The sequence below is a fragment of the Lepidochelys kempii genome, chromosome 3 (genome assembly GCF_965140265.1).
Source record: "Lepidochelys kempii isolate rLepKem1 chromosome 3, rLepKem1.hap2, whole genome shotgun sequence".
NCBI classification, from domain to species: domain Eukaryota; kingdom Metazoa; phylum Chordata; order Testudines; family Cheloniidae; genus Lepidochelys; species Lepidochelys kempii.
In genome coordinates, this window is record NC_133258.1 from 83,880,778 (window position 1) to 83,907,765 (window position 26,988).

The 26,988-nt window shown below is 46.4% G+C and overlaps 2 protein-coding genes across 13 annotated transcripts in view; one reads left to right on the plus strand and one right to left on the minus strand.

The window, feature by feature from the left end:
* Positions 1–15,300, minus strand: part of AK9 (adenylate kinase 9) — a 239,389-nt gene extending 224,089 nt beyond the window's left edge. The window contains 2 exon segments of the mRNA XM_073336992.1: positions 11,499–11,627; positions 14,281–15,300. Coding sequence (XP_073193093.1) covers positions 11,499–11,615 — 117 coding nt within the window. The 5' untranslated portion in view covers positions 11,616–11,627; positions 14,281–15,300.
* The window catches only part of FIG4 (FIG4 phosphoinositide 5-phosphatase), a 157,105-nt gene continuing 144,999 nt past the window's right edge, over positions 14,883–26,988 (plus strand). For 9 of the 12 annotated variants that reach the window (XR_012158016.1, XR_012158017.1, XM_073336993.1 and 6 more), the window contains exons 1-2: positions 15,223–15,307; positions 20,843–21,658. Coding sequence is in view for 10 of the 12 variants with exons in the window: in XM_073336993.1 (XP_073193094.1) it covers positions 21,539–21,658 (120 nt within the window). In the remaining 2 variants the exon portion in view is untranslated. Of the gene's footprint in view, positions 15,308–16,426; positions 16,854–20,842; positions 21,659–26,988 lie in introns of those variants that run through there. The other 3 variants (XM_073336995.1, XM_073336996.1, XM_073336997.1) reach the window with 3 other exon arrangements.

A 26,988-nucleotide genomic window follows, 5' to 3' on the forward strand; every position in this document is an offset into this window, starting at 1 on the left:
ATGCTACCTGGCCAAATGGCAGAGATTGAGAGGGTGGGTGAAAGCAGATTCCTCATACCACTAGCTAAAGTCCACGTGGTGTGAAAGGTTTGGAAAGTGTTTTGACTGTGGGGGTAATGAACACCTCCTAGTTGACCATTCTGCCATTCAGGCTTCTGACTTGATTATAAGCGTAGTTGAGGTGATGGCTATTATCAATGCTGTCTTAACAGAAAAATAAAAGAATGTACAATCTTCCATAGGTTCAAATGAACATTGCATTAATTGCACTATGTTTAAATGCCAAGAAGGTCCAGGTTCACTCACCAGCAGATATAGATTATTAAGATGCTTTAAGAATCTCTTAAATACATCATGAATAAATACCAATTTACTATCTACAGGAACATGGTATGCTGAAATTGTGGACAGGTGCAACTTAATAGATGACAGAGACCTGACATTTTGAAATATAATAAATATTCTAAAATACAACGAATAGGCATAATATATGGATCCCCCTCATTTATGCTAACCCACAATAAAAATCTTTTCCATTTATAATCATAACATTTATGTGTAGACTCTTTTCTTGAATTAATAAGATCTTTCTGTACATCCAATGAATAAGACTGTTACTAGCAATCCCAGAATTCTATCACCCAAACAGTGAGGTGAGGCAAATGAAGGTTTGGGTGTTGCTCTTTATGTAAATAGGAATGAGGTATACAAACCCCATACGGTACATAAGCAGAAGGGAGAGGAGGCAGTCAGACTGATCACATCCCTGCACAGCTGCCAGAACTGCCAATTGTGAAGACATGCACCCACAGCTGGGACAAATAAAGAAAACAAAGCCAGCTATAAAGGATGGGGAACAGAGAGGGAAAGAAGCAAAAACGTCTGGGATAGTGGGGCAATAGCCCCATGCTAGGATGCCTCTGTGAAACCAAGAAGCTGACTGTAAGTCCTGAAGTTTCAGGGCTGATAGACTCAATTTAAGTTAAGAGTTTATGGACTGATTTAACTGCAGATGAATTGAAGGGGACCAGTTAGGAAAAAGCTGGGACCCCTAGAGAGACTGCACTAAGAGCACTTGACACCCCCAAACAGAGGAGTTCTGCTACCCCTACCTCCTTCAGGGACCACTGATGATTCTGCTTAAGTAATCTGCAAAGGTGTTGTTTTCCCCTGACATATGAATTACCACTGGGTGAATGTCCTGCTTTCATTCTCAAAGACTTGTTGTATCTGTGCATGCTTGAAGGGAACGTCCCCCTTGTTTGTTCTGGTAATATAAGGCTGTAATATTGTCTGGTACCACCTGAACCGCTCTGTGCTTGATCTGAGGTAAGAATGATTTTCGGGCCCATCTGATGACCCTCAGATCTAATACACTGACATGTAATTTCTTTTCTATTGATGACCAATGACCCATTAACAGCAAACTGTTTAAATGAGACCCCCTCCCCATCCTAGAGTGGATGTGTCCAAAGTGACTATTACCAAAGGCACAGGAAGTATTAATGATATGTCCTTCATCATGTTTTGATCTTGTGTTTACAACATCAGTGCTAATAACACCCTCTGGGGAATTACCAACCTCTAATGCATACTCGTCACACCTCACTACAGACTAACATGGCTGCTACTCTGAAACCTGTCATTATGCAAGGCACTGAATTTAGCCGTATGGAGTGGAAATCTATCAACTTCATGAAAAAACTCGTACAGATACAGACAGACATCATCTTCCTTTCCAAATGCAAATAGATGGACATCATACCAAAAGGACTGAAGGTAAAAAATCCATTACAATCTATCTACCACACAGACTATGCTGACAGCTTGTGCCACACACTCTCAAAGAAACTGCGGAATCACCTGAAGGGTTAATGTCTAGCTATTCCACCTGGAAGCAGGCGGGGCACACCCTGACTGTTTCCTAGGAGCAATGCACACATTGCTCTATCCAAGGACAGGGCTAGATATGAACCCTGAGAACTTGATTGTTTGGACAGCAACTGTGGGAGGTTTCTTTAGCCTGGGCTCAAGGCCTGAGAACCAGGATTGTAGTAGATAGAGGATGGTAACTAAGCATATGAATCAACGTCATACATTCCTTTGTGTAGCAGTGTGTAATGCTTAGGGGGAGAAATATAATAAAAGGAGAAGGTGGAAGGCAGAACAGCCCATCTCCGCTGACCAGCCTGTTTGCTTGCATAAAGCTGTGTTCTGTCTCATCACTGAACCGCAACAACTGGCGCCCAAACGTGGGGCCCTCAGCACTCACCTCGCCCGGCAAGGGTTTCAGACGCGTCACTCATCCACTTCGTGGATCCCGGTGAGTATTTTTCATTGTGGTAAGTATGGGAAGCTCCCTCTCTGCTTTGCAAGTGCAACACCGTAATGAGCTGCAGTATTTGCTGCGTAAGGCTCAGCATGACTGCCCGGCTCGAGAACTCACTCTCCTGCTACAGGAGGTGCGTGCCAAGTGCCCGTGGTATCCTGAAGCTGGAAGCCTTAAGCTAGCGGACTGGGAGCGATTGGGCCAGACATTGCACAAAGAGCCTCGGGCACCCGTGCAGGCTTTACATGCCTGGCACCTCTGCCGCGACGTGGTACAGCGTGTCGCCTCGGACAGACCCTCCCTCGCGAGGCTGGTGCTCTCGCCGCCCCCGTCCGCCCCTGCAGCCATCCCCCCTCCTGGCGATGCGACACAGCGTGTCGCCTCGGAAAGGCCCTCTCCAGCACCAACAGAGGAGCTGCCGAGGATCGAACTCGGGGTGGAGGAGGCTTTGGATCGACGTTGTCTCACTCGCCGTCTCACAGCGCGTCTTCTCCACTTGTTGCTCTGACAATGTCAGTCCGCCCCTCGAAACCTCAGTTAACACTTCTCTTAAATGATGTTCCTTTTACAGGGCTGGTGGACACTGGAGCTGACGTTACAGTGATTCGTGATCTGGAGTGGCCGGTTAGTTGGCCTACGGTTCCTTCTAAAGAGTTGTGGGGGATTGGGGGTAGCAAACCCGGGCACCAAAGTTTGTCTTGGGTCACGGTCTCTAAACCAGGAGGCCGTGCCCTTGCTACAATCCGCCCTTTTGTGCTCCCTGTCCACCTCAATATTTGGGGCCGTGATTTACTTACAAAGTTAGACACCACCCTCGATATTAACATCTGATGGCCCAAAACCCTCCCTCACCCACCGTGCCCTCCGCCTTACCCTTGGTATGGCAATCCTTAGAGCCCGTATGGATTGACCAGTGGCCCCTCCCTCTAGAAAAGTTAAAAGCACTTCATTCACTTGTGCAGCAGCATTTGCAAGCACAGCGATTGGAGAGCTCCACCAGTCCCTGGAACACCCCGGTGTTCGTTATTAAGAAAAAATCAGGTGCTTGGCGGCTGTTACATGATTTAAGGGAAATAAATAAACGCATCCAACCTATGGGCCCCTTGCAATTTGGCTTGCCAAATCCAAATTTAATTCCTCAAACCGATCAACTTTGTGTGTTAGATTTAAAAGATTGTTTTTTCACCATCCCCCTTTGCCCTCAAGATCGCGAAAAATTTGCATTTACGGTGCCACAATATAATAATCAGCAACCCTCTCAAAGGTATCAGTGGAAGGTCTTGCCCCAGGGAATGCAAAATAGTCCAACCTTGTGTCAGCTTTTTGTGGATCGGGCCCTTGCCCCTTTTCGTGCCCGGTACCCTTCGCTGAAGGTCTACCATTACATGGATGACATTTTGCTAAGCGGTCCCCGGGTCACGGCACAACAGCTTGAATCTTTATCTCAGATTCTCGGCCAAAATGGCCTGTTAGTGGCACCAGAAAAAATCCAACGCTCTTATCCCTACCACTACCTTGGATATAAGGTTTTACAAACCTATGCTGCTCCGGTTCGTCCGGAATTAATTTTACCTCAACCCCTAACCCTTGTTAAATTACAACAGATTTTGGGTCATTTAAATTGGATTCGGCCCTATTTTAGTCTCCCCACTTCAATGCTGCAGCCGTTGTTTGAGCTCCTGCGTGGAGCTCGGGCACCGGGTGCGGTTATTGCCATCACTGAAAAGCATACTGCCTGCATTCGACAGATCAATGCAGCCTTGAGTCAGCAGTTTGTGGACAGACTCCCGGAGGTCCGTCCCTTACAATTGGTTCTTCTTGCCACCCCTCATACGCCAACTGCGGCTCTGTTTGTACCCCGTACAGATACAGCCGTCTCTATTATAGAGTGGCTGTACCTTTCATCCACCCCTCCTCGAAATATTTATCCGTATTTAGATGCCCTATCTGATCTTGTTCGTAAAGCCCGCCACCGTGCAGTGCAACTCACTGGCACTGATTTAGTTGCCATTGTGCTCCCCTTGTCCCGTACTGAATTTGACTCTTTGTGCCACACCTCCTTGCCCTGGCAGGTTGCTTTTTGTGATTATGTGGGAGAGATTTCTTACAATCCTCCAAAAGATCCTCGATTGGTCGTTACCCAAAAGGTGCCATTGGGCTGTCAAAAAATTTCTCAATCCCTTTTAAATTGTTCCCATGCTGTTAATGTTTCATATAATTATGGCCATATCATCCTACCATCAGGATGGGTTTTTACTTGTGGTTCATGCATCTTTAATTATATTCCTGCAAATTTAAGTGATGGCACCCTTTGCTGTCTTAGTAGAATGATACTTATATTGCCTTTTGCTGGTTACAATTGTAGTAAAAGAAGTGTACCCCTTTTAGATGATTATATTGCAGATGTTAAGTTTTTGGTTATTTTGTGTTTGTAATCATTGGGCTTATTTTTTGTTGTTGCTGTGTACAATGTATTCCTTCCTTGTTAAGACTTTGTGAAATTTTGCCCTGGAAAGCTCCCCAGGTTATGTCCTTGTCTGTCTGGGAGTTAAATAGCATGACAAAACAAATTGGCGGCTACCATGAGATGGCCAACTTCAATAAACAAAAAAGGGGAGATGAAGGGTTAATGTCTAGCTATTCCACCTGGAAGCAGGCGGGGCACACCCTGACTGTTTCCTAGGAGCAATGCACACATTGCTCTATCCAAGGACAAGGGCTAGATATGAACCCTGAGAACTTGATTGTTTGGACAGCAACTGTGGGAGGTTTCTTTAGCCTGGGCTCAAGGCCTGAGAACCAGGATTGTAGTAGATAGAGGATGGTAACTAAGCATATGAATCAACATCATACATTCCTTTGTGTAGCAGTGTGTAATGCTTAAGGGGAGAAATATAATAAAAGGAGAAGGTGGAAGGCAGGGGGGGCAGAACAGCCCATCTCCGCTGACCAGCCTGTTTGCTTGCATAAAGCTGTGTTCTGTCTCATCACTGAACCGCAACAATCACCTGATCAACGTCCTCTACAGCTAACAGGGAAAGATTAAGAATGAGCTCTCAAAACTGGATACTCTCAAAAAACCAACCTTCCACACAAACTTCCTCGTGGCTTGACTTTACAAAAACTAGACAAGCCATTTACAACACACACTTTGCTTCTCTACAAAAGAAAAAGGACACTAAACTATCTGAACTACTACATGCCACAAGGGGCCACAACAGTGGTTCCCTTAACCCACCCAGCAATATTGTTAATCTATCCAATTATACTCTTAGCCCAGCAGAGGAATCTGTCCTATCTTGGGGCCTTTCCTTCTGCCCCTCCACCCCCACGAACATGATACAGTTCTGTGGTGACCTAGAATCCTGTTTTCAATGTTTCCGACTCAAGGAATATTTCCAAAATACCTCTGAACAACATACTAACCCACAGAGACCTTCCTATCAAAACTACAAAAAGAAGGATTCTGGGTGGACTCCTCCTGAAGGTCGAAACAACTGACTGGACTTCTACATAGAGTGCTTCCGCCGACGTGCACGGGCTGAAATTGTGGAAAAGCAGCATCACTTGCCCCATAACCTCAGCCATACAGAGCACAATGCCATCCACAGCCTCAGAAACAACTCTGACATCATAATCAAAAAGGCTGACAAAGGAGGTGCTGTCATCATCATGAATAGGTTGGAATATGAACAAGAGGCTGCTAGGCAGCTCTCCAACACCACTTTCTACAAGCCATTACCCTCTGATCCCACTGAGGGTTACCAAAAGAAACTACTACCATCTGCTCAAGAAACTCCCTGAAAAAACACAAGAACAAATCCGCACAGACACACCCCTAGAACCCAGACCAGGGGTATTCTATCTGGAAATCCTGGACGCCCCATCATCTCAGGCATTGGCACCCTGACAGCAGGATTGTCTGGCTATGTAGACTCCCTCCTCAGGCCCTACACTACCAGCACTCCCAGCTATCTCCGAGACACCACTGACTTCCTGAGTAATCTACAATCCATCGGTGATCTTCCTGAAAACACCATCCTAGCCACTATGGATGTAGAAGCCCTCTACACCAACATTCCACACAAAGATGGACTACAAGCTGTCAGGAACAGTATTCCCGATAATGTCACGGCAAACCTGGTGGCTGAACTTTGACTTTGTCCTCACCCATAACTATTTCACATTTGGGAACATTTTTATGGCTGACTTAGAACAACATTTCCTCAGCTCTTATCCCCTAATAACCCTATTCTACTTGTGCTACATTGACAACATCGTCATCATCTGGACCCATGGAAAAGAAGCCCTTGAGGAATTCCACCAGGATTTCAACAATTTCCATCCCACCATCAACCTCAGCCTGGACCAGTCCACGCAAGAGATCCACTTCCTGGGCACTACAGTGCTAATAAGTGATGGTCACATAAACACCACACTATACTGGAAACCTACTGACTGCTATGCCTACCTACATGCATCCAGCTTTCATCCAGATCACACCACACGATCCATTGTCTACAGCCAAGCTCTACGATACAACCGCATTTGCTCCAACCCCACAGACAGAGATAAACACCTACAAGATCTCTATCAAGCATTCTTACAACTACAGTACACACCTGCTGAAGTGAAGAAACAGATTGACAGAGCCAGAAGAGTTCCCAGAAGTTACCTACTACAGGACAGGCCTAACAAAGAAAATAACAGAACGCCACTAGCCGTCACCTTCAGCCCCCAACTAAAACCTCTCCAACGCATCATCAAGGATCTACAACCTATCCTGAAGGACGACCCATCACTCTCACAGATCTTGGGAGACAGGCCAGTCCTTGCTTACAGACAGCCCCCCAACCTGAAGCAAATACTCACCAGCAGCCACATACCACACAACAAAAACACTAACCTAGGAACTATCCTTGCAACAAAGCCCGTTGCCAACTCTGTCCACATATCTGTTCAAGGGACACCATCATAGGGCCTAATCACATCAGCCACACTATCAGAGGCTCGTTCACCTGCACATCTGCCAATGTGATATATGCCATCATGTGCCAGCAATGCCCCTCTGCCCTGTACATTGGCCAAACTGGACAGTCTCTACGTAAAAGAATAAATGGACACAAATCAGACATCAAGAATTGTAACACTCAAAAACCAGTTGGAGAACACTTCAATCTCTTTGGTCACTCGATTACAGACCTAAAAGTGGCCATTCTTTTCAACAAAAAGACTTCAAAAACAGACTCCAACGAGAGACTGCTGAATTGGAATTAATTTGCAAACTGGATACAATTAACTTAGGCTTGAATAAACACTAGGAGTGGATGGGTCATTACACAAAGTAAAACTATTCCCCCCCCCCCCCACAACTGTTCCTCACACGTTCTTGTCAACTGCTGGAAATGACCCACCTTGATTATCACTACAAAAGGTTCCCCCTCATATCCCACTCTCCTGCTGGTTATAGCTCACCTTACCTGATCACTCTTGTTACAGTGTGTATGGTAACACCCATTGTTTCATGTTCTCTATGTATATAAAATCTCCCCACTGTATTTTCCACTGCATGCATCCGATGAAGTGAGCTGTAGCTCACGAAAGCTTATGCTCAAATAAATTTGTTAGTCTCTAAGGTGCCACAAGTACTCCTTTTTCTTTTTACACCTCACTTTGTAATTCTTGACAACAATATTACAACACTCTTATTTGGAGACAAACATCTGGGATTACCAATGTGATTGATGATAACAATTGATTGATCCCATTATCATTAGAAAGAAGGATATAGTCTGCTCCGGAGAGTGATGGAGCAGAGGTTTAGACAACCATATTTTTGTAAACTTATCTTCCAGAATAAAGTCTTTGCCTACAACTGAGTTCAATGCAGCCCCTATAAAAGGGATCCTCTACATTGGACATAGAAATGATTTTTTCCCAATTTATTTACATCTAGAAAAAATCTTCTCTTTTGATAATGCTTTCTTTTATAACCAATCATCTAGATAGGAGCATACGAAAATTCCTTGTTTTCTAAGATATGCTGCTTCTGCAGATAGGCACTGTGAAAAAGCCCTTGGCACAGTGGACAGACCAAACAGTAGGACCATGTACTGGAAATGTTCCTTTCCTACCATAAAATGCAGTTACTGTATTTCTGATGAGATGGCCTTACTGAAATATGGAAATACATACCCTTTTGATCCAGAACTGCAAACAATTCCTGGAGAGAAAGGGAGGGGATGATAGAGGTACAGAGGTACGGAAATGAAACCTCTTTCAAAACCAATGTAATTTTCTGAGATTCAAGATGGGACAGAGACCCCCGCATCCTTTTTCAGAATCAGGAAGAAATGTAAATAACCCCCCCCCCCTTCCCTCTTGTACTTGTGAGGCATCTCTAATATTGCTCCTGATTTCAGAAGAGAGAGAAACTTTGCTCTCAAAAGGTCCTTATGCTATGAATCCCTGAAAGGGGATAAAGGGTAGGGGGAGAGGGTTGGAAAAGAAAAGATCTTGAACTGTACTGAGCAACCACTTGAAATAATATATAGAATCCATCTGTCTGCTGTTATAGACTGTCATTGGTGGTAAAAGTGGGACAGGTGATTCCTGAATGGAACAGTACAGGTAGCAGAGTTGTCTGTAGCTCCTCTGTCGTCATGTCAAAACTGAGATCTCGCCTGAAGCCCAGAAAAAGATAAAGCCAGAGATTTCCCTTTGTTGCAAGGTTTGAAGGACCTATTCCACTGCTGCTGATGCTGACCCCTGATTCTGGGGCTGATAATAATTCCTCCTTTGGTAGAAGTAAGATGCAGATGAAGATGGTAGGTACTGTCTCTGATATCTAAATAGTGGAACAGATGACAACCTTTTTGTTGGCTGAAAAACATGAGCAGATCTAGCCACAGATTTCACATTTTTCATTTTCTCTAAAACCTATCAGTCTTTACCGTAAATAGACAGTATCCTTCAAATGAGAGATCTTCAATTCTCATCCTCATCCCATGAGGAAGACCTACTGATCTCAACCAGGCTTGATGCCTCAAAGAAACAGCTGAAGCTTTCGCTATGGCTGAAACATCTGATGAATTGACAGCTGAACTCAGTTTATGCTTGGCCACACTTCACCCTTTCATTAAAAGAGCATTCAATAATCTCCTATGTTCTTCAGGGAAATAATTTGATAATTTGCCACTCGCATACCTAGAGACAAAAAGATTTTTCTCCCAAACATATCCACGAAGGAGTGGAATGAGTGCTCTTAGATCTATGAAATGCAGCTTCCATCACTAATGAATTTGAGGAGAGGTGTGTGTGTGTGAAACCATCTGAAAGACCCACACAGGGAAAGTGGTACAATTTATCAGCTTTTTTTGTACATAGGCTGAACTGATGAAGGTGTTGCACAAATCAACTTAGGTGGTTGCAATAACCCATCCAACAGAAGTGTAACCACTTATCTAATAGTTGCTCCTAAAATGTCAAATACAGGGTGTGAGGATACCTCAATGGGAACCAAAGGAATGTCCAATGCCTTTGTCATCCTGTCTACTAACTCCTGGACAACACAACATTTTCTGATGGCGATGAAGCTGAAATCAACTCTACACTTTCCTCTAGAGAGGTTATCTCCCCAGCGTAGGGATCCAACTCTTCAGGTTGCTCCACTAACTCTGCTTCTTCTGATAAAATATTCCTTAAAATCGTAGGGGGACCTATCGGAACCCTGCTATATTATCGGATCCTAGTCTTTCTGTTTCAAGGCTTGAACACCTTCCTAGTGCCATGCAGAAGGTTTCCTCACATAGAAAGGAAAGTCCCGATAATGAGCAGATATAGGCCAGTGAGACCACCTAAACCATGGTGGAGCTTGCCAATCTGGCCAAAAACCCATACTCAGTTCCAACTGAGGCTTTGCCTACCCTAGAAAGGGTTTGATGGGATAGCTCTATTGGCAAACACCCATTAGTGGAGGCACAGCTTATCAGCAAAAGAGTTATTCTTCTAGTATAACATATCAATTCCCTGAACAAAATAGGCCTATAACTGTCTATACTAGAGCTTTTTACCAGTATAGTACTGTAAGTAATCACACCCTAGCTGATACGGTACTATTATCCTGACAAAAGTTTCTAGCGTAGACCTAGCCTGAGTCTGAGCACGCTGAAAATGTGTTTATTTGGCTTAGCTTTTGTTTGCTTCCATGGAATTTTATTCTTACCTTTAAAAGAAGTGCCTTGTAATATGGTGATAGCTGCTCTATCAGTGAATTACATAAACAAAAAATATATACGGTACACACAAGTACTTGCAACTTTCTAATTAAATTGTCTTAGTCAATAGGCCACATAATTTTTAAGGAAAAAGTGAAGCCCTTAAATTACAACAACACAATACAAGCCTCTCAGTCAGGATGTCTTGGTGGATTCCAGTTCTTCCCAATTAAAGGGCAGTTTTATTTAAACAAAGAAGATCTAAATAGTACTTAATATTATTATATGTTTCTGTAACTCAGTTTATTCAATTGAAAGTTTTTGTCTATTACTGATATTTGTTTTAATTTGTAATTCATCATATGTTTTAAATATTAAAATGTGATGAACATAAAAACAAACATATTGGCTGCCATTGTGAAAAGCAGAGGAAAATCTTGGAGAAATCTGTGACCTTTAATCACGATACTAACACCTCTAATTGTAACTGACAAGTCAATTAGGCTCCCCCAAAAAAACCCTACCAAAACAGGCTGAGCAATTGTTATCATCATATTAAGATAACAGAGCACTCATGCTATATAATAGAAAAAAAAACCTATTCCCTTAAGTTTATCTTATTAAAGCAGTTTTCCTGATTATCTGTGTCCATTTAATGAGCCAGCAGGTGCCACTGCAAAAAGTGTCCTCAATTCCTACTGGTTTTAATGAAAGCAAAAGGCGTTCAGCATCATGCAGGATTTAGGCTCCTCATCCTTCATTCCTAAAATTCTTATTTACCCCAACAGTGTTTTGGAATGAAAAAAAATGCAACATTAGGCCCTAGAGTGGCTTTGACTGTATTATTAAGCTAATTTTTTTAAAAGAAAATGTAAAACCTTTACCAAATCTATTTGAGGGAAAATAATTTCTATGAGATGTTCGTATTAAAATATAGAAATTGGATGTCTTACTGGCTTTCCAAGGATAATTAAGCATGTAGGTTTAGACAACAGAAAGGATTTTTCATCTTCATCTTCATCAAATATATCTACAAAGGGATAATCTTGTTTTTTCTCTGGTGAAGCCATAAATAAAATAGTCTAAATTAGGAAAAAAATAAACTGTTATTTATATAACACCAGGCATAATGGTTTACATATGACTGTGCAGACAGAAAACATAGTGAATAGCAATTGATCATGTTAGTAAACAATGGATATTGACAGAGGCAAATATAACTATTGAGCATATACAATGCGGGGGGGGGGAACAACTTCAGAAAATAGATGATCAGAACCTTCATTAAGCCCATTATAGGGGTGCCATTTAAGGGGCGGGGGGCACCTATCCTCCAAGTTTTGTACCACATTTGGGTGAAGTTTGCAGCAGGAGGGAAGATGCTGCCCCTTCTCCCCCTGCTTCACCACTGTCTGCAGCTGCTGCTCTGCACCCGCCACCTCCCATCGTCGTAGAGCCACCACTGGCCATGCTGTTTGGGATGGGGAACCTGCCTCCTGAACTGCTGCGCAGAGGTAGATGGGGGCTGATGTTGGGGTGTCCTCCTCCTCCCCATGTACCAGGGCTGGCAGAGTGTGTCCCTTGCCCTAGCCCCACTGAGCTGCCCTCACTGTGCCAACTAGAGTCTAAGCACATGCTGGCTCCCACACCAGCAGCACCCCCTCTGATACAGCCCCTCCCAGCCCCTAGCTACTCCCTGCCTGCACCCGAAGCTACCTCCCTCTCTGCACATAAAGAAAAGGAGTACTTGTGGCACCTTAGAGACTAACCAATTTATTTGAGCATGAGCTTTCGTGAGCTACAGCTCACTTCATCGGACGAAGTGAGCTGTAGCTCACGAAAGCTCATGCTCAAATAAATTGGTTAGTCTCTAAGGTGCCACAAGTACTCCTTTTCTTTTTGCGAATACAGACTAACACGGCTGTTACTCTGAAACCTCTCTGCACACATCACCTAGTTACCCCCTTCCTGCACCCTGAGATTTCAAACTTTTTGAGCTGAGCCCACTCCTTTGAGTATCATTTTTGGTTGTGTCCCTCCCCCATTATCTGCAAAAAACTAGTTTTTAGATGCCTAAGTAGCCTCTGGAATCAGGGTTAAAGTCCCCCCCCCAGTCTGAAATGGCACCCCTTTTCCTCTTTTCAGACTTTGATAGACTTCCTCTTTTTCAATCCCCAACTCGCAACATGAATCATAGAATATCAGGGTTGAAAGGGACCTCAGGAGGTCATGTAGTCCAACCCCCTGCGCAAAGCCAGACCGACCCCAACTAAATCATCCCAGCCAGGGCTTTGTCAAGCCTGACCTTAAAAACCTCTAAGGAGATTCCACCACCTCCCTAGGTAACTCATTCCAGTGCTTCACCACCCTCCGAGTGAAAAAGTTTTTCCTAATATCCAACCTAAACCTCCCCCACTGCAATTGAGACCATTACTCCTTGTTCTGTCAGATAAACTTTTCTTGATGGCCAGTCAGGATCAGGTCATCTGGGGGTCTCCAATTTCTGCATGGTATCATTAGCAGAGTGTTGAGGTCTGGCAACTCTGATCTTGGGCTATGTCCTGGAGTTTCTCTTTGATCCTCAAACAAGATCCAACTGCCCCTTTCTTCTCCTGGCTTTCCCTTATGTTATGGTGTTCAGTATCCTTACAGATTCACTCTCTGCCTCCAGAATTGGGCCATGATCCTGCAAAGACTTAGGCTATGTCTATACTACATGCTTAATTTTACACACAGTGAGTAGCCCATCAATGTCAACTGGACTATTGATAGTACACAAGGTTAAACAAATCTCTGCTCCTCCCCTATAATCTTCCTACAGGTCCCAGCTCACTCCAATCCTGCAACAGGTCTCACATCCTCCTTTGAAGAGTCTTATGATGAGGTGCATTCACAGTGCCTCCAGCAAACTCCACTCTAGCTTTCTCCTCTACTTGTGCAATGGAAGGTTACATGGCAGGATCAGAGACTGCAAACCCCGCAGGAAGTAAGCAGACAAGTAGCTGGTTGGGTAGGCTGCTATACCAAGATACCACAAGGCATCAACCTGGATTTGTGTTTTCTCTTCTAGCAAGGGAAATGCAGTTTGTTTGATTCTTTGTTGTTAATATAGCACAGCTCCTCGGGAAACAAAGGGGTTGGGGAGAAAATAGTCTGGTTTGTTTTGCCTACACATTAACTGAATCATCCCACTGCAGGGTGGGGCGGGGTTATCACAAAATCGGATGAGGCTTTCTGTCAGGAGTGACTTGTCCCACCTCCTTCAAAACAGGCTGATGGTCACTTGGGGTGGCCCCAGAAATCTTGTACAACCAGCTCCTGATTTGATTGAGTTAATTAATAAATAATTAAGCCATCGGTCACTGAAGTTTTAACACATTAATTTGATGACGTTTCTAAACATTTTCTCTCCCGCGGGGATACATTTGTAAAACACTTTGGCCTTGGACTAAGCTCCCGGCGGAGTCAGGCGCGGGGCGGGGTCCCAAGCGGCTGGCTTGGGGCCGGACACGGTCCCTCCGTGGGGACAGGGCGGCGGGGTCCGCACGGGGCATTGCCACAGATGCTCAGGGCAGCTCGGGCTCTGTCGGTGACTGGGGGGGAAGGGGGACCCTCTGGCGCAGGGCACGTAAGGCCTGTGCCCAGCGCCACACCCCGCGCAGGCCGGGGTGGGGGGGCGCCGAGAGGGGGAAGGGAGGCTGGGGCGGGGGTGCTGGCTGGGGCGGCATCACTTACGCTGCGCGGGACAGGCAGGGAACGGCCCCTCCACCTCCCGAGCGCCGGGATCCCTGCTCACCGCCCGGCGCGGATTTGTGTAGCCTCGTAACCCGTGGCAACCAGTGAGCCCCGCCCCGCGCCTGCTGCTCTCCGCTTCGAAACTGAGCGCGCCCCGTGCCCAATCAGCGTGCGAGCCGCGGTCCCCGCGCGCGTGCAAGGGACAGATTTTTAAAGTGGGCGGCGGCGCGTGCGCCTAACCGCTATGGAGAGATTTACAGGCGCAGGGTCTTTCTGTAGCGGTGAATGTGAGAGTAGCACCGGGCGGGAAACCAGCCCCTGAGCGTGGTGTTGCGGAGGTCGGAGCAGTCCCCAGCGGTAACGCGGCGGGGAGAAGCACCCCTTCCGTGGGGGAATGGGGAACTGCCTCTACGTAGCCAGTGACACCCTCTCCCCCAGCGGCAGCCTGGTGTCTGCGCCTCAAGTTTCATCGCTTCCCTCCCTCTAACAGCCCGCTTCACAGCCGCAACCCACTGGCACCAACAGCTGAGAGGGCCGCCAAGGCTTCGATCTCATTCCGTCACGTGACGGGGTCACGGGGGCGCTGTAGGCCGATGCGCTCTCCGGGGCCGCGCCTGCGCGCTGTGACAGCCTCGCTTCCGGTTCCTAGCGGTGGGGAGGTGACCGGGAGCGCCCTCTCCCTGCAGGGTCTGTGCCGGTGTACGCCCGCTGAGCTTCCAACCCGCCTCTGGTCTCATCCGGCTCTTCCCCGGCGCCTATTGCCCCAGAGGCCGGGACCCTCTGCCGCTCTCCCTGACGCTGGAGCCCCCCGAGCGGCTCCACAGCCCTATCCGCGGGGCGAGGCTCGCTACGGGAACCCGTCCGTTCCCCGCCCGTTAAACGTCTGTCCCCGTCTCAATTCTGTTCCCCCTCCCCCCGTTGCCGTGGCGCGGGCCCGGAGCCCCCCCCCGCTATCGCCATGCCCGCGGGGGCGGCGTCGCCGATTATCCGCTGCGTGCAAAAGCTGGTGCTGTACGAGACCAGAGCTGTAAGTAACCGCCGCGCCTCCCCCGCCGGCTCCGCCCTTGCCGCCCGCGTGCCGGGGGGGCTGGCGGGTGGTCTGGGGAACCCGGGGGAACAACAGCAGAGCTGAGGCCGTAGCGGCCGTGGGATGCTGTCATGGGTCATGCATGCGCGCATACACCCAGGCCAGCCCCTCCCCCCCTTTTTGAACAAGGTCGTCCGCCCCGTCCCCCCCCTCCACCCCCGGAGGCCGAGCTGCCACGGATCTGCGAGCCCCAGACTTCTGGCTGGAGATGAGCTTTCTCCGGCTTCAGGGGAGAAGGGGAGCGAGGGTAGGGCTAGGGCCCGGGTTTTGGGAGGCTTAGCCTCGCCACCCACCCGCGCGTGTGTCCCCCTGCTGAGGGCATTATTAGTATTATTTCTGTTAATTGCTGTATCATTTTAGCACCTAGGAGCTCCAAGGGTTGCCAACTGTCTAATCACACAAACCCAAACACCCTTGCCCTACTTCCTGCTGCACCCCTTCTCTAAGGCTCTGCCCTGCTCACTCCATCCCCCTCGCTTGCTCTCCCCCACTCTCATTCACTTTAATGGGACTCAAGTAGGGAGTTAGGGAGCTGGAGGGGGTGTGGGCTCTGGGAGGGAGTTTGGGTGTGGGAGGGGGCTCAGGGCTGGGGCAGGGAGTTGGGCTGCTGGAGAGGGCTTAGGGTTGGGGTAGGGGTTTGGGGGAGAGGTTGGCTCTGGGAGGGGGCTCAGGGCTGGGGCAGGGGGTTGGGGTATGGGAGGGGGTGAGGGGTGCAGACTCCGGCCAGGCGGTGCTTACTTCTGGCAGCTCCTGGTTGGCAGCGCAGCGGAGCTAAGGTAGGCTCCCTGTCTGCCCTTGCCTGGTGCCACTCCCGGAAGCGGCTGGCACGTCCTTGCAGCCCATGGGAGTGGGGGTCAGAGGACTTCGTGTGCTGCCCCTGCCTGCAGGCACTGCCTCTGCAGCTCCCCTTGGCTGCAGTTCCCCGCCAATGGGTGCTGCGCAGTCAGTGCTTGGGGAGGGGGCAGTGCGCGAAGACCCTCCTGCTCCCTCCAGGAGACAGAGGGATGTGCCGGCCGCTTATGGGAGCGTCGCAGAGCCAGGGCAGGCAGGGAGCCTGCCTTAGCCCTGCTGCATCGCTGTACTTTTAGCAACCTAAAGTCTTCCAGTTTGGTTTCAGTAGCCTCCAGGAGATAGAACCCAATTCCGGGAGACTCCCGGTGAAACAGGGAGGGTTGGCAACCCTAGAAGCCCTGGTGGTGGACCAGGACCCAGTTGTGCTAGGCACTGCACAAACACAGAACAAAAAGACACTCCCTGCCACAGAGCTTACAGTCTACATATAAAACGAGCTAACAGGTGGATAGGGACGGATGATGTGTAGGGGAGTACTAGGAAACAATGAGACACTGTTGGGTAGCATAATAGGCTGTGATCTTGGCATGCCAACAGGCATCATGGCAAAAGAGAGTTTTGAGAGGAGTTTTTTAAGGAGGATAACCGCTTTAAAACACTACAGTATTCCACAACAATAATGGCAAGCATTAAGGTGAGGTGCTTCTCTTACTTGCTTTATTATTTTATCATGAGATTAGGTACTTGCAAAACAACAAACTTGACTGTAACAGCAAGAGGATATCTTTGTTAATAGACTAATGCTTTAATTATATTTTTGTTCTGAATCTGTGGAACTGAAGGTGTTGCTATTGTTAATGTAAGTTCCTCAAAACCTCATGTTCAGTGTTGGTCCCAGAATGTTAGAGCAACAAAGTGGGAGGTAATATTTTTTATTGGGTCAGGTTCCGTTGGTGAAAGAGACAAGTGTTTGAGCTATACAGAGCTCTTCTTGAAGTCTCCATGTAGCTTGATAGCTTGTCTCTTTCACCAACAGAAGTTGGTCCAATAAAAATATTACCTCACAAACCTTGTCTCATTGAAACGTTTTGGGTGGAAATATCCTTTAGTGGCTTTTGAAGGCAAGTATTGCAGAGACTCCATTCTCTCAGATAACCTTCATTAGTTTCTGCGGAAGAAGGGCATAATCCTAAAACCATTCTGATATTTTAAATCCAGAAAATAAATTCTGGAGTAATATGTTAACAGTTGGTTTGGGGTGTATTTTAAACTGAATTATTAAAGGGACAGCATCCACTTGAAATCTAGCAAGTTTAATACAAACTGGAAGTAGTTTCAGGTTCTAATCCTGCTGAGGCGTCACAACTGCCAATTTTGGAGGTTTTACAACTATATATTCCTTTCTTTAAAAAGGTTTTCTATCCCCTTTTGTTCTATGGAAGACACACACAAACAAATTGGCTGATTCTACCAGGGAAACTATGAAAATGACTATGCTACCAACTGCACAAAGTAAATAAAATACTTAGTTTCTCAAATTTTTCTAGCATAGGGCCTTACTGCAGTGGAAGCACACGTTATAACATGAATGTTGTCTCAACCTGACTTCTGTTCCTACACAAATTGCTAGCTTGAGTAAAGTGGTGCTTTAAACTTAAGCATGTTGGCTCCTCATTGAGTGTGGATTGAAGCTCAAATGCTGCTGCTCATTGACCTAGTAATGCAGTGGTGATTCAGCTACTCTCTGCTATTGAGGGCTTGTCTACACATACAGTACTGCGGCAGTGCTGCTGTAGTACTTAGTGAAAATACCACGTACACCAACAGAGAGCTTCTCCCCTTAGCATAGATTCTCCACTTCCACAAGAGGCATTAACTGTGTTGATGGGAGAAGCCCAGGAGCTCAGTCCGTATAACTACATCACTCGGGTGTGGATTTTCCCTGAGCGACACAAATTATACAGTAGAACCTCAGTTACGAACACCTCAGGAATGGAAGTTGTTCGTAACTCTGAAATGTTGGTAATTCTGAACAAAACTTTATGGCTGTTCTTTCAAAAGTTGACAACTTAACATTAACTTAATACAGCTTTGAAACATTACTGTGCAGAAGAAAAATACTGCTTTCCCTTTATTTTTTTGGTAGTTTACATTTATCACAGTACTGTACTGTACTTGCTTTTTTTCTTGTCTCTGTGGTTGCCTGATTGCGTACTTCCGGTTCCAAATGTAGTGTATAGTTGACTGATCAGTTCATAACCCTGAGGTTCTACTGTACTGACATACATCTGTAGTGTGGACCAAGCCGAATATAATCACTGTGTAGTTCCAGTATTGTTGTGTGATGTGCCTGCTCTCCCTTGAGCTAGCACAGGTGGAGTAATTTGAGCTAACTGTTGCAGTGAAGACAAGACCAAAGTCATCTTGGGGGTTTCTTATAATAATAGATTCAGAATTTTCACACTGATTTCAGCAGTGCTTTGGGTGTTCATAGGATTTCACACATTTAGAATAAATTGCAGGGTCTCGGCCTTAGCAGATAGAGAACCTGGGTTGCAGTCCAGTTCAGCTGGAAATGATCTTGTGCAACCCTTCAGATCCTCAGTTAACTCAAAGGGGGAAGGGTTGTTGAAGCACACAAAATTATTGACAAAAAGAAAAGGAGTACTTGTGGCACCTTAGAGACAAACAAATTTATTTGAGCATAAGCTTTCGTGAGCTACAGCTCATTTCATCAGATGCATTCAGTGGAAAATACAATGGGGAGATTTATATACATAGAGAACATGAAACAATGGGTGTTACCATACACACTGTAACAAGAGTGATCACTTAAGGTGAGCTATTACCAGCAGGAGGGCGGGGGAGGGAGCCTTTTATAGTAATAATCAAGGTGGGCCATTTCCAGCAGTTGACAAGAACGTCTGAGGAACAGTGGGGGGTGGGAGAGGGGAATAAACATGGGGAAATAGTTTTACTTTGTGTAATGACCCATCCACTCCCAGTCTTTATTCAAGCTTAAGTTAATTGTATTCAGTTTGCAAATTAATTCCAATTCAGCAGTCTCTCATTGGAGTCTGTTTTTGAAGCAAATACTCACCAGCCACCACACAACAGAACCACTAACCCAGGAACCTATCCTTGCAACAAAGCCCATTGCCAACTGCGCCCACATATCTATTTAGGGGCCTACCTTGATTATCATTACAAAAGGCTTTTTCCCCCCTGCTCTCCTGCTGGTAATAGCTCACCTTAAGTGATCACTCTCGTTACAGTGTATATGGTAACACCCATTGTTTCATGTTCTCTGTATATATAAATCTCCCCACTGTATTTTCCACTGAATGGCATCCGATGAGGTGAGCTGTAGCTCACGAAAGCTTATGCTCAAATAAATTTGTTAGTCTCTAAGGTGCCCTACACATTGTTGTTAAAATAAAATTAAAAATCACAGTTGTAAATAAGTCGCCTAAGGTTGTCTGCTATTCTCCCCCTCCTCCCCACGTGTGACAAAATATAACCTCTGATTTGTATTGATTTCTGTCTTGTGTTCATTTTATTATGCCTTTGTGGTTTGACTTGTTTGCTTACTAATTTCTTTGTTGGCATAGGGTTTTTGTTAGCTCATTTTCTGCTTCCCCAGTCTGCTAATTTGTATGAAAAAAAGTGAATCATTTTACTTTAATTTGTTTCACTATCATCTTCATGATAGTGTGAAAATGTGACATGGCTTTTTTCTTAATTATACTTTAGAATGCATACAGATAAGCAAGGGGGAAACAGGCAGTGTTTGTGCTCAAATAAACAATTAGACTGAGATTATAGGAGTCCCAGAGAACATATTAAAGTAACTGAAAAACAAGGAAGTGGTGAATGGATAGCCAATGAGTACACCGTGTACGTAATGCAAAACTAAAGGAGTCTGTAGGATCTTAACAGAGAGGCTGTTTGAGAGCACTGGCTTTTTAATTCTGCTTCTAGCTTCAAAATAAGCAATGAAAGATAGCTATGCATTTGGATATGGAACCCATATATTATTAGGTTAAAAGTCTTATAGATTTCTGCTGACTCTCATCTTATTGATGTTTGTAGTTTTGGATGCTTAGTATTGTATATATTAAGGCTTGGTCTACAACACCAACTTATGTGGGTATAACTACGTCGCTCACGGGTCCCATACCCTAGAGAGATGTAGTTATAGCAACCTAACCCCTCGTATAGACAATATTATGTTGACGGGAGGGTGTCTTCTGTGGACATAGCTACCACCTCTTGGGGCAGTGGAATGCCTATCCTGACAGGAGAGGCTCTCCCATTGGCGTAGGTAGTGTCTTCACTTAGGGCTTATCTATACTGGCAAGTTTTGTTGATGAAACTAATGTCGACAAGGAAAAATCAACAAAAGCAAAGTCACCAAAATGTGCCTACAGTTGCTCCCTCTGTTGACAGATCGTGTCCACATTTGGGGCACCTTTGTCAATAGCGAGAGCAATGGACTGGGGGTAAGTATCCCACAGTGCCTGGTGACACCATCTATCGCTAGGGGTTGTGGGAACGTGGAAACGGAGTGCGGCGCATCCTAGGGTGTGCAAAATGTACCGTCATGCACCACTTTGTTTCTCACCCATCCAATGTTTTCTGGCTTCCTTTCATGCTGTTTTTCCTACTGTCATTCTTTTGTAGTGCACGCCAGCATCCGCAGTGAGAGAGGATGGATCCCGCACTTCTCTCCTATTCTCTGTTGGCTGTCATGAGGACATTGCACATAGCAGCACAATTACTTGCAGAGTTACTCACAAAGTTAACAGAGGATGAATCGCAGGCAGCCGAGTGTGATATGGACAGCAGCAACTTCTCAGTGCTTTGTGCATTCACAGAGCAGCTGCATACAGTAGACTGTCGCTTTTGGGCTAGGGAAACAAGCACTGATGGGTGGGATCACATTGTCATGCAGGTGTGGGATGACGACCAGTGAGTACAGAACATTAGGATGCGTAAAGCAACCTTCATGGAGCTATGTGCTGAGCTGTCCCCCGACCTGCGGTGCAAGGACACCAGATTGAGAGCTACCCTTTCGGTAGAGAAGCGTGTTGCAATCGCTGTGTGGAAGCCAGCGATTCCAGACTGCTACCAGTCAGTTACAAATCAATTTGGACTAGGAAAGTCCATCGTTGGGGCTGTATTACTCCAAGTGTGCAGGGCAATAAATCCCATCCTGCTGCGGAGGACCGTGACTCTGGGAAATGTGCATGAAAGAGTGGATGGTTTTGCAGAGATTGGTTTCCCTAACTGTGGCAGGGTGATTGATGGCACACACATTCAATTTTAGTGCCAGACCACCTTGCCTCTGAATACATCAGTAGGAAGAGACACTTCTCCATGGTGTTGCAGGAGTGTGTGGATCACCGCGGGCATTTTACGGACATCAATGCAGGGTGGTCTGTAAAGGTGCTTGATGCACACATCTCCAGGAACAGTGGCCTGTACAGAAAGCTGCAGGTGGGGACTTTCATTCCAGATCACAAGATGACAGTGGGGGATGTGGAAATGCCCATAGTAATTCTGGGGGACCCGGCTTACCCCTTGCAGCCCTGGCTCATGAAACCCTGCACAGGGCACCTGGACAGCAGCAAGGAGCGTTCTAACAGCCTGAGCAGGTGCTGCAAGGTAGTCAAATGTGCCTTTGGCCATTTGAAAGCTCACTGGAGGTGTCTCAATGGTAGGCTAGACCTTACCGAGGATAATGTTCCCATGGTCATAGCCGTGGGCTGCACTGTGCATAATCTGTGTGACTTTGAGGGTGAAATGTTTGCTCAGGTGTGGAGCACTGAGGCAGAGCGCTTGGCTGCACAGTTTGAACAGCCAGATGCCTAGGACTGTCAGAGGAGCCCAGAGGGCTGCTATTAACATCAGAGAGGCTTTGAGGAGCCACTTTGACGATGAGGGGCAGTAACACAGGTCTGCTTTGGAGTTACTTCCCTGTTGCATCCATGTACAATTTTGGGGCCCAAGATCCATGCAACAAAATGCCTTGGAAGCCTGTTCCTGAGAGTGAATTGATTGCTATTCGCTTTTGTAGACCACAGAATAAAAGCGCTGTACTATTAAATACCTTAGCCTTTTTTATTGTTAAAAAGGGTAAAACCTCACAACTGTGTAGTTCGTTATCATTGTGCAAGCTGTGAGAGGGGGTGGAGTGATGGGGAACTCAGGAGTGCTGTGCAGTGAAAAGGAATGTGTGGGCATAGAGGGGGTGGGGTTGGCAAAGAATTATGCGTCTACATATGCTGCAGTGGAAGTTGACCACGGATCTGCTCAGTCTGCAGCTGTATCAAAGACTTGAGCATCTCTGTCTGATCCTTCATAATTTTTATCATCCACTCTGTCACTTGCCTAGCAAATGCAGCATTCTCTTTTCTATCCTGCCTTTTGGCTTCCCAGCACTCTTCGCTTTCCCTGATCTGTCTCTCATCACGCTGCAGCACCTCCCAGAACATGTCGTCTTTGCTGCACCTAGGGTTCCTCCTTATCTGCCGAAGCCTGTTTGCAGGGGTGCGTGGTGATCTTCAAGGTCTGTGCTGAACAGAAGAGGCATTGTTACATTCCAGCAAATGATTGAAACATTTTAGTAACAAGAGCCTTTTGCTAGTAGAAATCACTTTCTCTCTGAGACTCTAGGCAGGCACACATCTCCGCGAATGCACCAATCACGGTGAGTGTCGGAAGTGGGGGGAAGGTGGTTGTGTGAACAGACAAAAAGGTCATGGCTTGCAGGGCAGCTTTGCAGGGAACTCATTCTAAAATTATCTCACACTTTTTCACAGGGGGCCAACCTGCTGGCTGACATCTTGCTGCTGTGGGTTACCAGGGAAACCAGGGTACAACTACTGAATGCTTGCAGCTTTCACCCCAGTCTATATGCAGCTCAGTTATGTGCTGCTTTGGTCCCAGCTCCAGTTATTGCTACATGGCATGGTACAGTTTCCTGCAATGGGGGAACTAACAAGGCTGCAATCCCTTGGAATCTGCGGCAGAGGATTAACAAGTACCTCTCGGAAACTGTCCAGAGCCTCTCTATGGAGGATTCCCTGCAGGTTTCGATATCCATCGACACCCTGCTTGGCTATGCAGATTAACTACACAGGGTAATGTCCAGCTCACAGAAAACATTATCTGCCTCACACTTTTTGATTCCCGACACAAGCCACAGCAACTTACCCGGTGTTTCATCTGCTTCTTGCTCCCTGTTGAGCATTTCTGGAGTGGAGAAAAGTTCCTGGCTGCCTGCCCCATCGGGCGACCCTGCTGGGAGCACCAGATCCTCTTCTAGCTCAACTTCTTCTTCCAGACTTTCAGCCTCCAGGTTACCCCTTCTTTCTGCTGCCTGCAAAGTATCCAAGGGGCTATCGGCGATGGAGGTGGGGTCATCACTGAGGATAGCATTCAGCTCCTTATAGAAGCAGCTGGTCTTAGGCGCTCCACCAGAGTGATGGTTCGCCTCCCACGCCTTATGGTTCGCCCGCCTCAGCTCCTTTGTCTTTGCTCTGCACTGTTGCGTGTCCTGATGATAGCCCTTTTTGCACAAGCCTACAGAAATTTGCCCATATGTGTCCCAATTCCTGCTGGTCACTTGCAGCTCTGACTGAACAGACTCCTCTCCCCATATACTGATCAGATCCACCAACACAGCGGTGGTCCAAGTGGGAGCGCGTTTGATGCGATATCCAGCCTTGCTGACTTGGGAAGCCACCTGGGAAGCTCCTCTGGGAAGTCAGCAAGCAGGAAATGAGATTTAAATTTCCCAGGGCTTGTAAGTGGGGGAGGGGTGGGTTGGTTGCAGGGCGGCGGAGTTCAAACCACTGACCAGAGTGGCAGCATGGGACTTGTGGGACACCTTCTGGAAGCCAATAAAATCGAGGGGGGGACGGACGGACTGGTGTCTACACTGGCTGTTTGTCAACAATAAAGGGAGGGAAAAAGACAAGTCTTTCTCATAGGATGGAAGTTTTTTGTCGCCAAAACTAGGTGTTTTTTCGAAAGAGGTCACATTGCAGTGTGTACGCTATCACTGTTTTGTTGCCAAAAGGCAGTTTTTGTAGTGAGTACAGTAGTGGTTGTGGAAGATCAGATCAAATTTGGGGAGTGCAATGTGAGAATCAGAGAGTCCAGAGAGGAAGTTGTATTTACTGAGAGAACTAGTACACATACCAAGATTTTAAGGCATGGACAAAAGGGGCTGGATTTTTGAGAGTGGGAGGACTGGTGGAGTTTAGGAACTGACTGGATGTGATGTGATAAGGTGAAGATAGAGTTGAAATTAGCCACTAAAGCTACACACCTGCATTACAGGGGATTGTGGAATTGTCTACAATGATACAGAATGGACTGGGAGAGAATGGTTTGGGTGAGAACTAGCAAACTCTATTTTCAACTGAAAAATACTTTCCTTGGGAGTCTGGACACTGAGAAGAGATCGGAAAGACAATCACAAGTAAATGTAGGCTTGAACAGAGGGAGAAGTCAGTGCGTTGGGAAAGTCATATGGGTGGTAATTGAATCCATGAGAATAGATTAGGTTATACAGCAGGGATCGGCAACCTTTGGCACACGGTCTGTCAGGGAAATCTGCTGATGGGCCGGGACGGTATGTTTACCTGCCATGTCCACAGGTTTGGCCGATGGCGGCTCCCGCTGGCTGCAGTTCGCTGTTCCTGACCAATGGGGGCTGCGGGAAGCAGCGGCCAGCACATCCCTCAGCCTGCGCCGCTTCCCGTAGCCCCCATTGACCTGGAGTGGCGAACTGTGGCCAGTGGGAGCCCCGATCAGCCGAACCTGCAGAGGCGGCAGGTAAACAAACTGGTCTGGCCCGCCAGGGGGCTTACCCTGGCAGGCCGGGTGCCAAAGGTTGCCGAAGTGATAGGTGCTGGGGAGAAGAGAAAGGGACCAAGGAAGGAAGACCTGAGGGACAATGATTGAAAGCAGGATGGAGGAGGAGCCAGTAAATAAGATGATGAAGGAGCATTAGGGAAGCTAGAAAGGGAGCTGTTCAAGCCCAGAACCACAAAAGCCTACAGAGGAGAGCAAATATATGAAAGGGGGGAGTGATTGTGCTGAAGACAGTGGACAGAGTTTAGGCCTTGGACAGAGTTTAGGCCTTCCGACTTAGTAGGGAGCAGGTGATTAGTGAGTAGCTTCAGAAGAATGGAGAGGGAAACTGCAGATTGCAGATGATCCATGAGGAAGATAATGTAACACAGTGAAACTAAGGAACGTAGTGTTCAAGGACAGGGGACAGATGAGACAGAAATTGGAAAAGTACGGAGTGCTTAAAGGAGGTATTTTTGTTAGTAGAGTGGTTAAAGTATGTGTGTGTGTATATATAATATATATATATATATGGTAGAGTGGTTAAAGTAATTGTAAAAGAAGTTGGGAGCTGAGGGAGGGGGCAGAGGATGCTGGACTACACAGGGACAAGGTGGGTGAGATAGTGTCTCCTATTGGACCAACTTCTGTTGGTGAGAGACAAGCTTTCGAGCTTACACAGAGCTCTTCTAAGTAGGGTCAGTTAAGCAGTCATGAGTAAAGCTATATTTAGAAAAAGCCAGTGTTGACTTTAAATACAGTGATAGAAAAAAATAATCTAGAACTGTTAAGGCCTGCTTTTTAAACTGAACTTTGGGTTGATTAATGTTATGATATGTGAATTGGAGTTTGTCCTGGGAAGATTGAGAGCTTGCTTAGAAATAAATAATCAGTCTGCTGCTTGTATTGAGCTAGCTGTTAAACAGATAAAATATAGAGGAAAAATCCAAGGGACAAGAATATGCTGGAAAAACTACACTAAGTTGGTTGTGCTAACTTCTTATTATGGAAAAGTGCACACTAGAGGGCAGTAAACCAAAAGGATGTAGAGTAAACCCAATACCCTTTTTTTCATTCTACAGCAAAGATGGATTGAGCTAGAGATACCTATAACTGCCTGGGTGTTTCCCTCAATGGAACCTACTTGAGAGCTCTAGTCTGAACCACTGGCAATATTGCCATGTTTTTTCCATAATTCCTGGAATAGTGTGGCATTGGGCGAGTCACTTAATCTGTCTGTGTCCTCTGTAAAAGGGGATGATACTGCTTACGTATCTTGCAGGGTATTTTGAATCTAAATTAATGCTGTTCTGTCCAGGTTCAGATACAAGCATCATTACCCTAATATCTGAGGGTGGGATTTACAGAGATACTTAGGTACCTAATTCCCAGTTGTGGGCTCCTCTGCGATGCATGAAATTCTTGTGTAACCCAGTAGTTGCTTAAACTCACACAGAGTCTAAGTTTTCAGCATAAAAGTTCCCTAGGTGCCTAAGTTTCTGCCTGAGGACATGTGCACTGCTGTCTCACTTTAGGTGTTCAGAACCCTATCTGCTGCCTAAGCCCCAGGAAAATCCACTTTATAACTTTTAGCATATTGGTTAAAGCACTTCTCTGGGATGTTGGTGACCCAGGTTCAGTTTCCTCCTCTGCCTGATGGGGAGAAAGGAGAGTCCCTAACGACTGGGCTATGGGATACTCTTAGGTGGGGCTCCCTCAATCTCTGTCTGAGGCTGTACCACTGTGGATAAATAATGAGTCACTGGGCCAGATATAGCGAGAGTGATTCTGTAGCCTAGTGGTTATAGCCCACCTAGGAGTGTGAGACCTAGGTTCAGTCTGCCTACTCCAATGACTCCTTAATTATTTATCCACAGTGGAACAACTTTAACAGGAGAGATTGTAGGGAGCCCCACATCACACTCTCTCATAGCCCAGTGGTTAAAGCACTCTCCTGTGAGGGG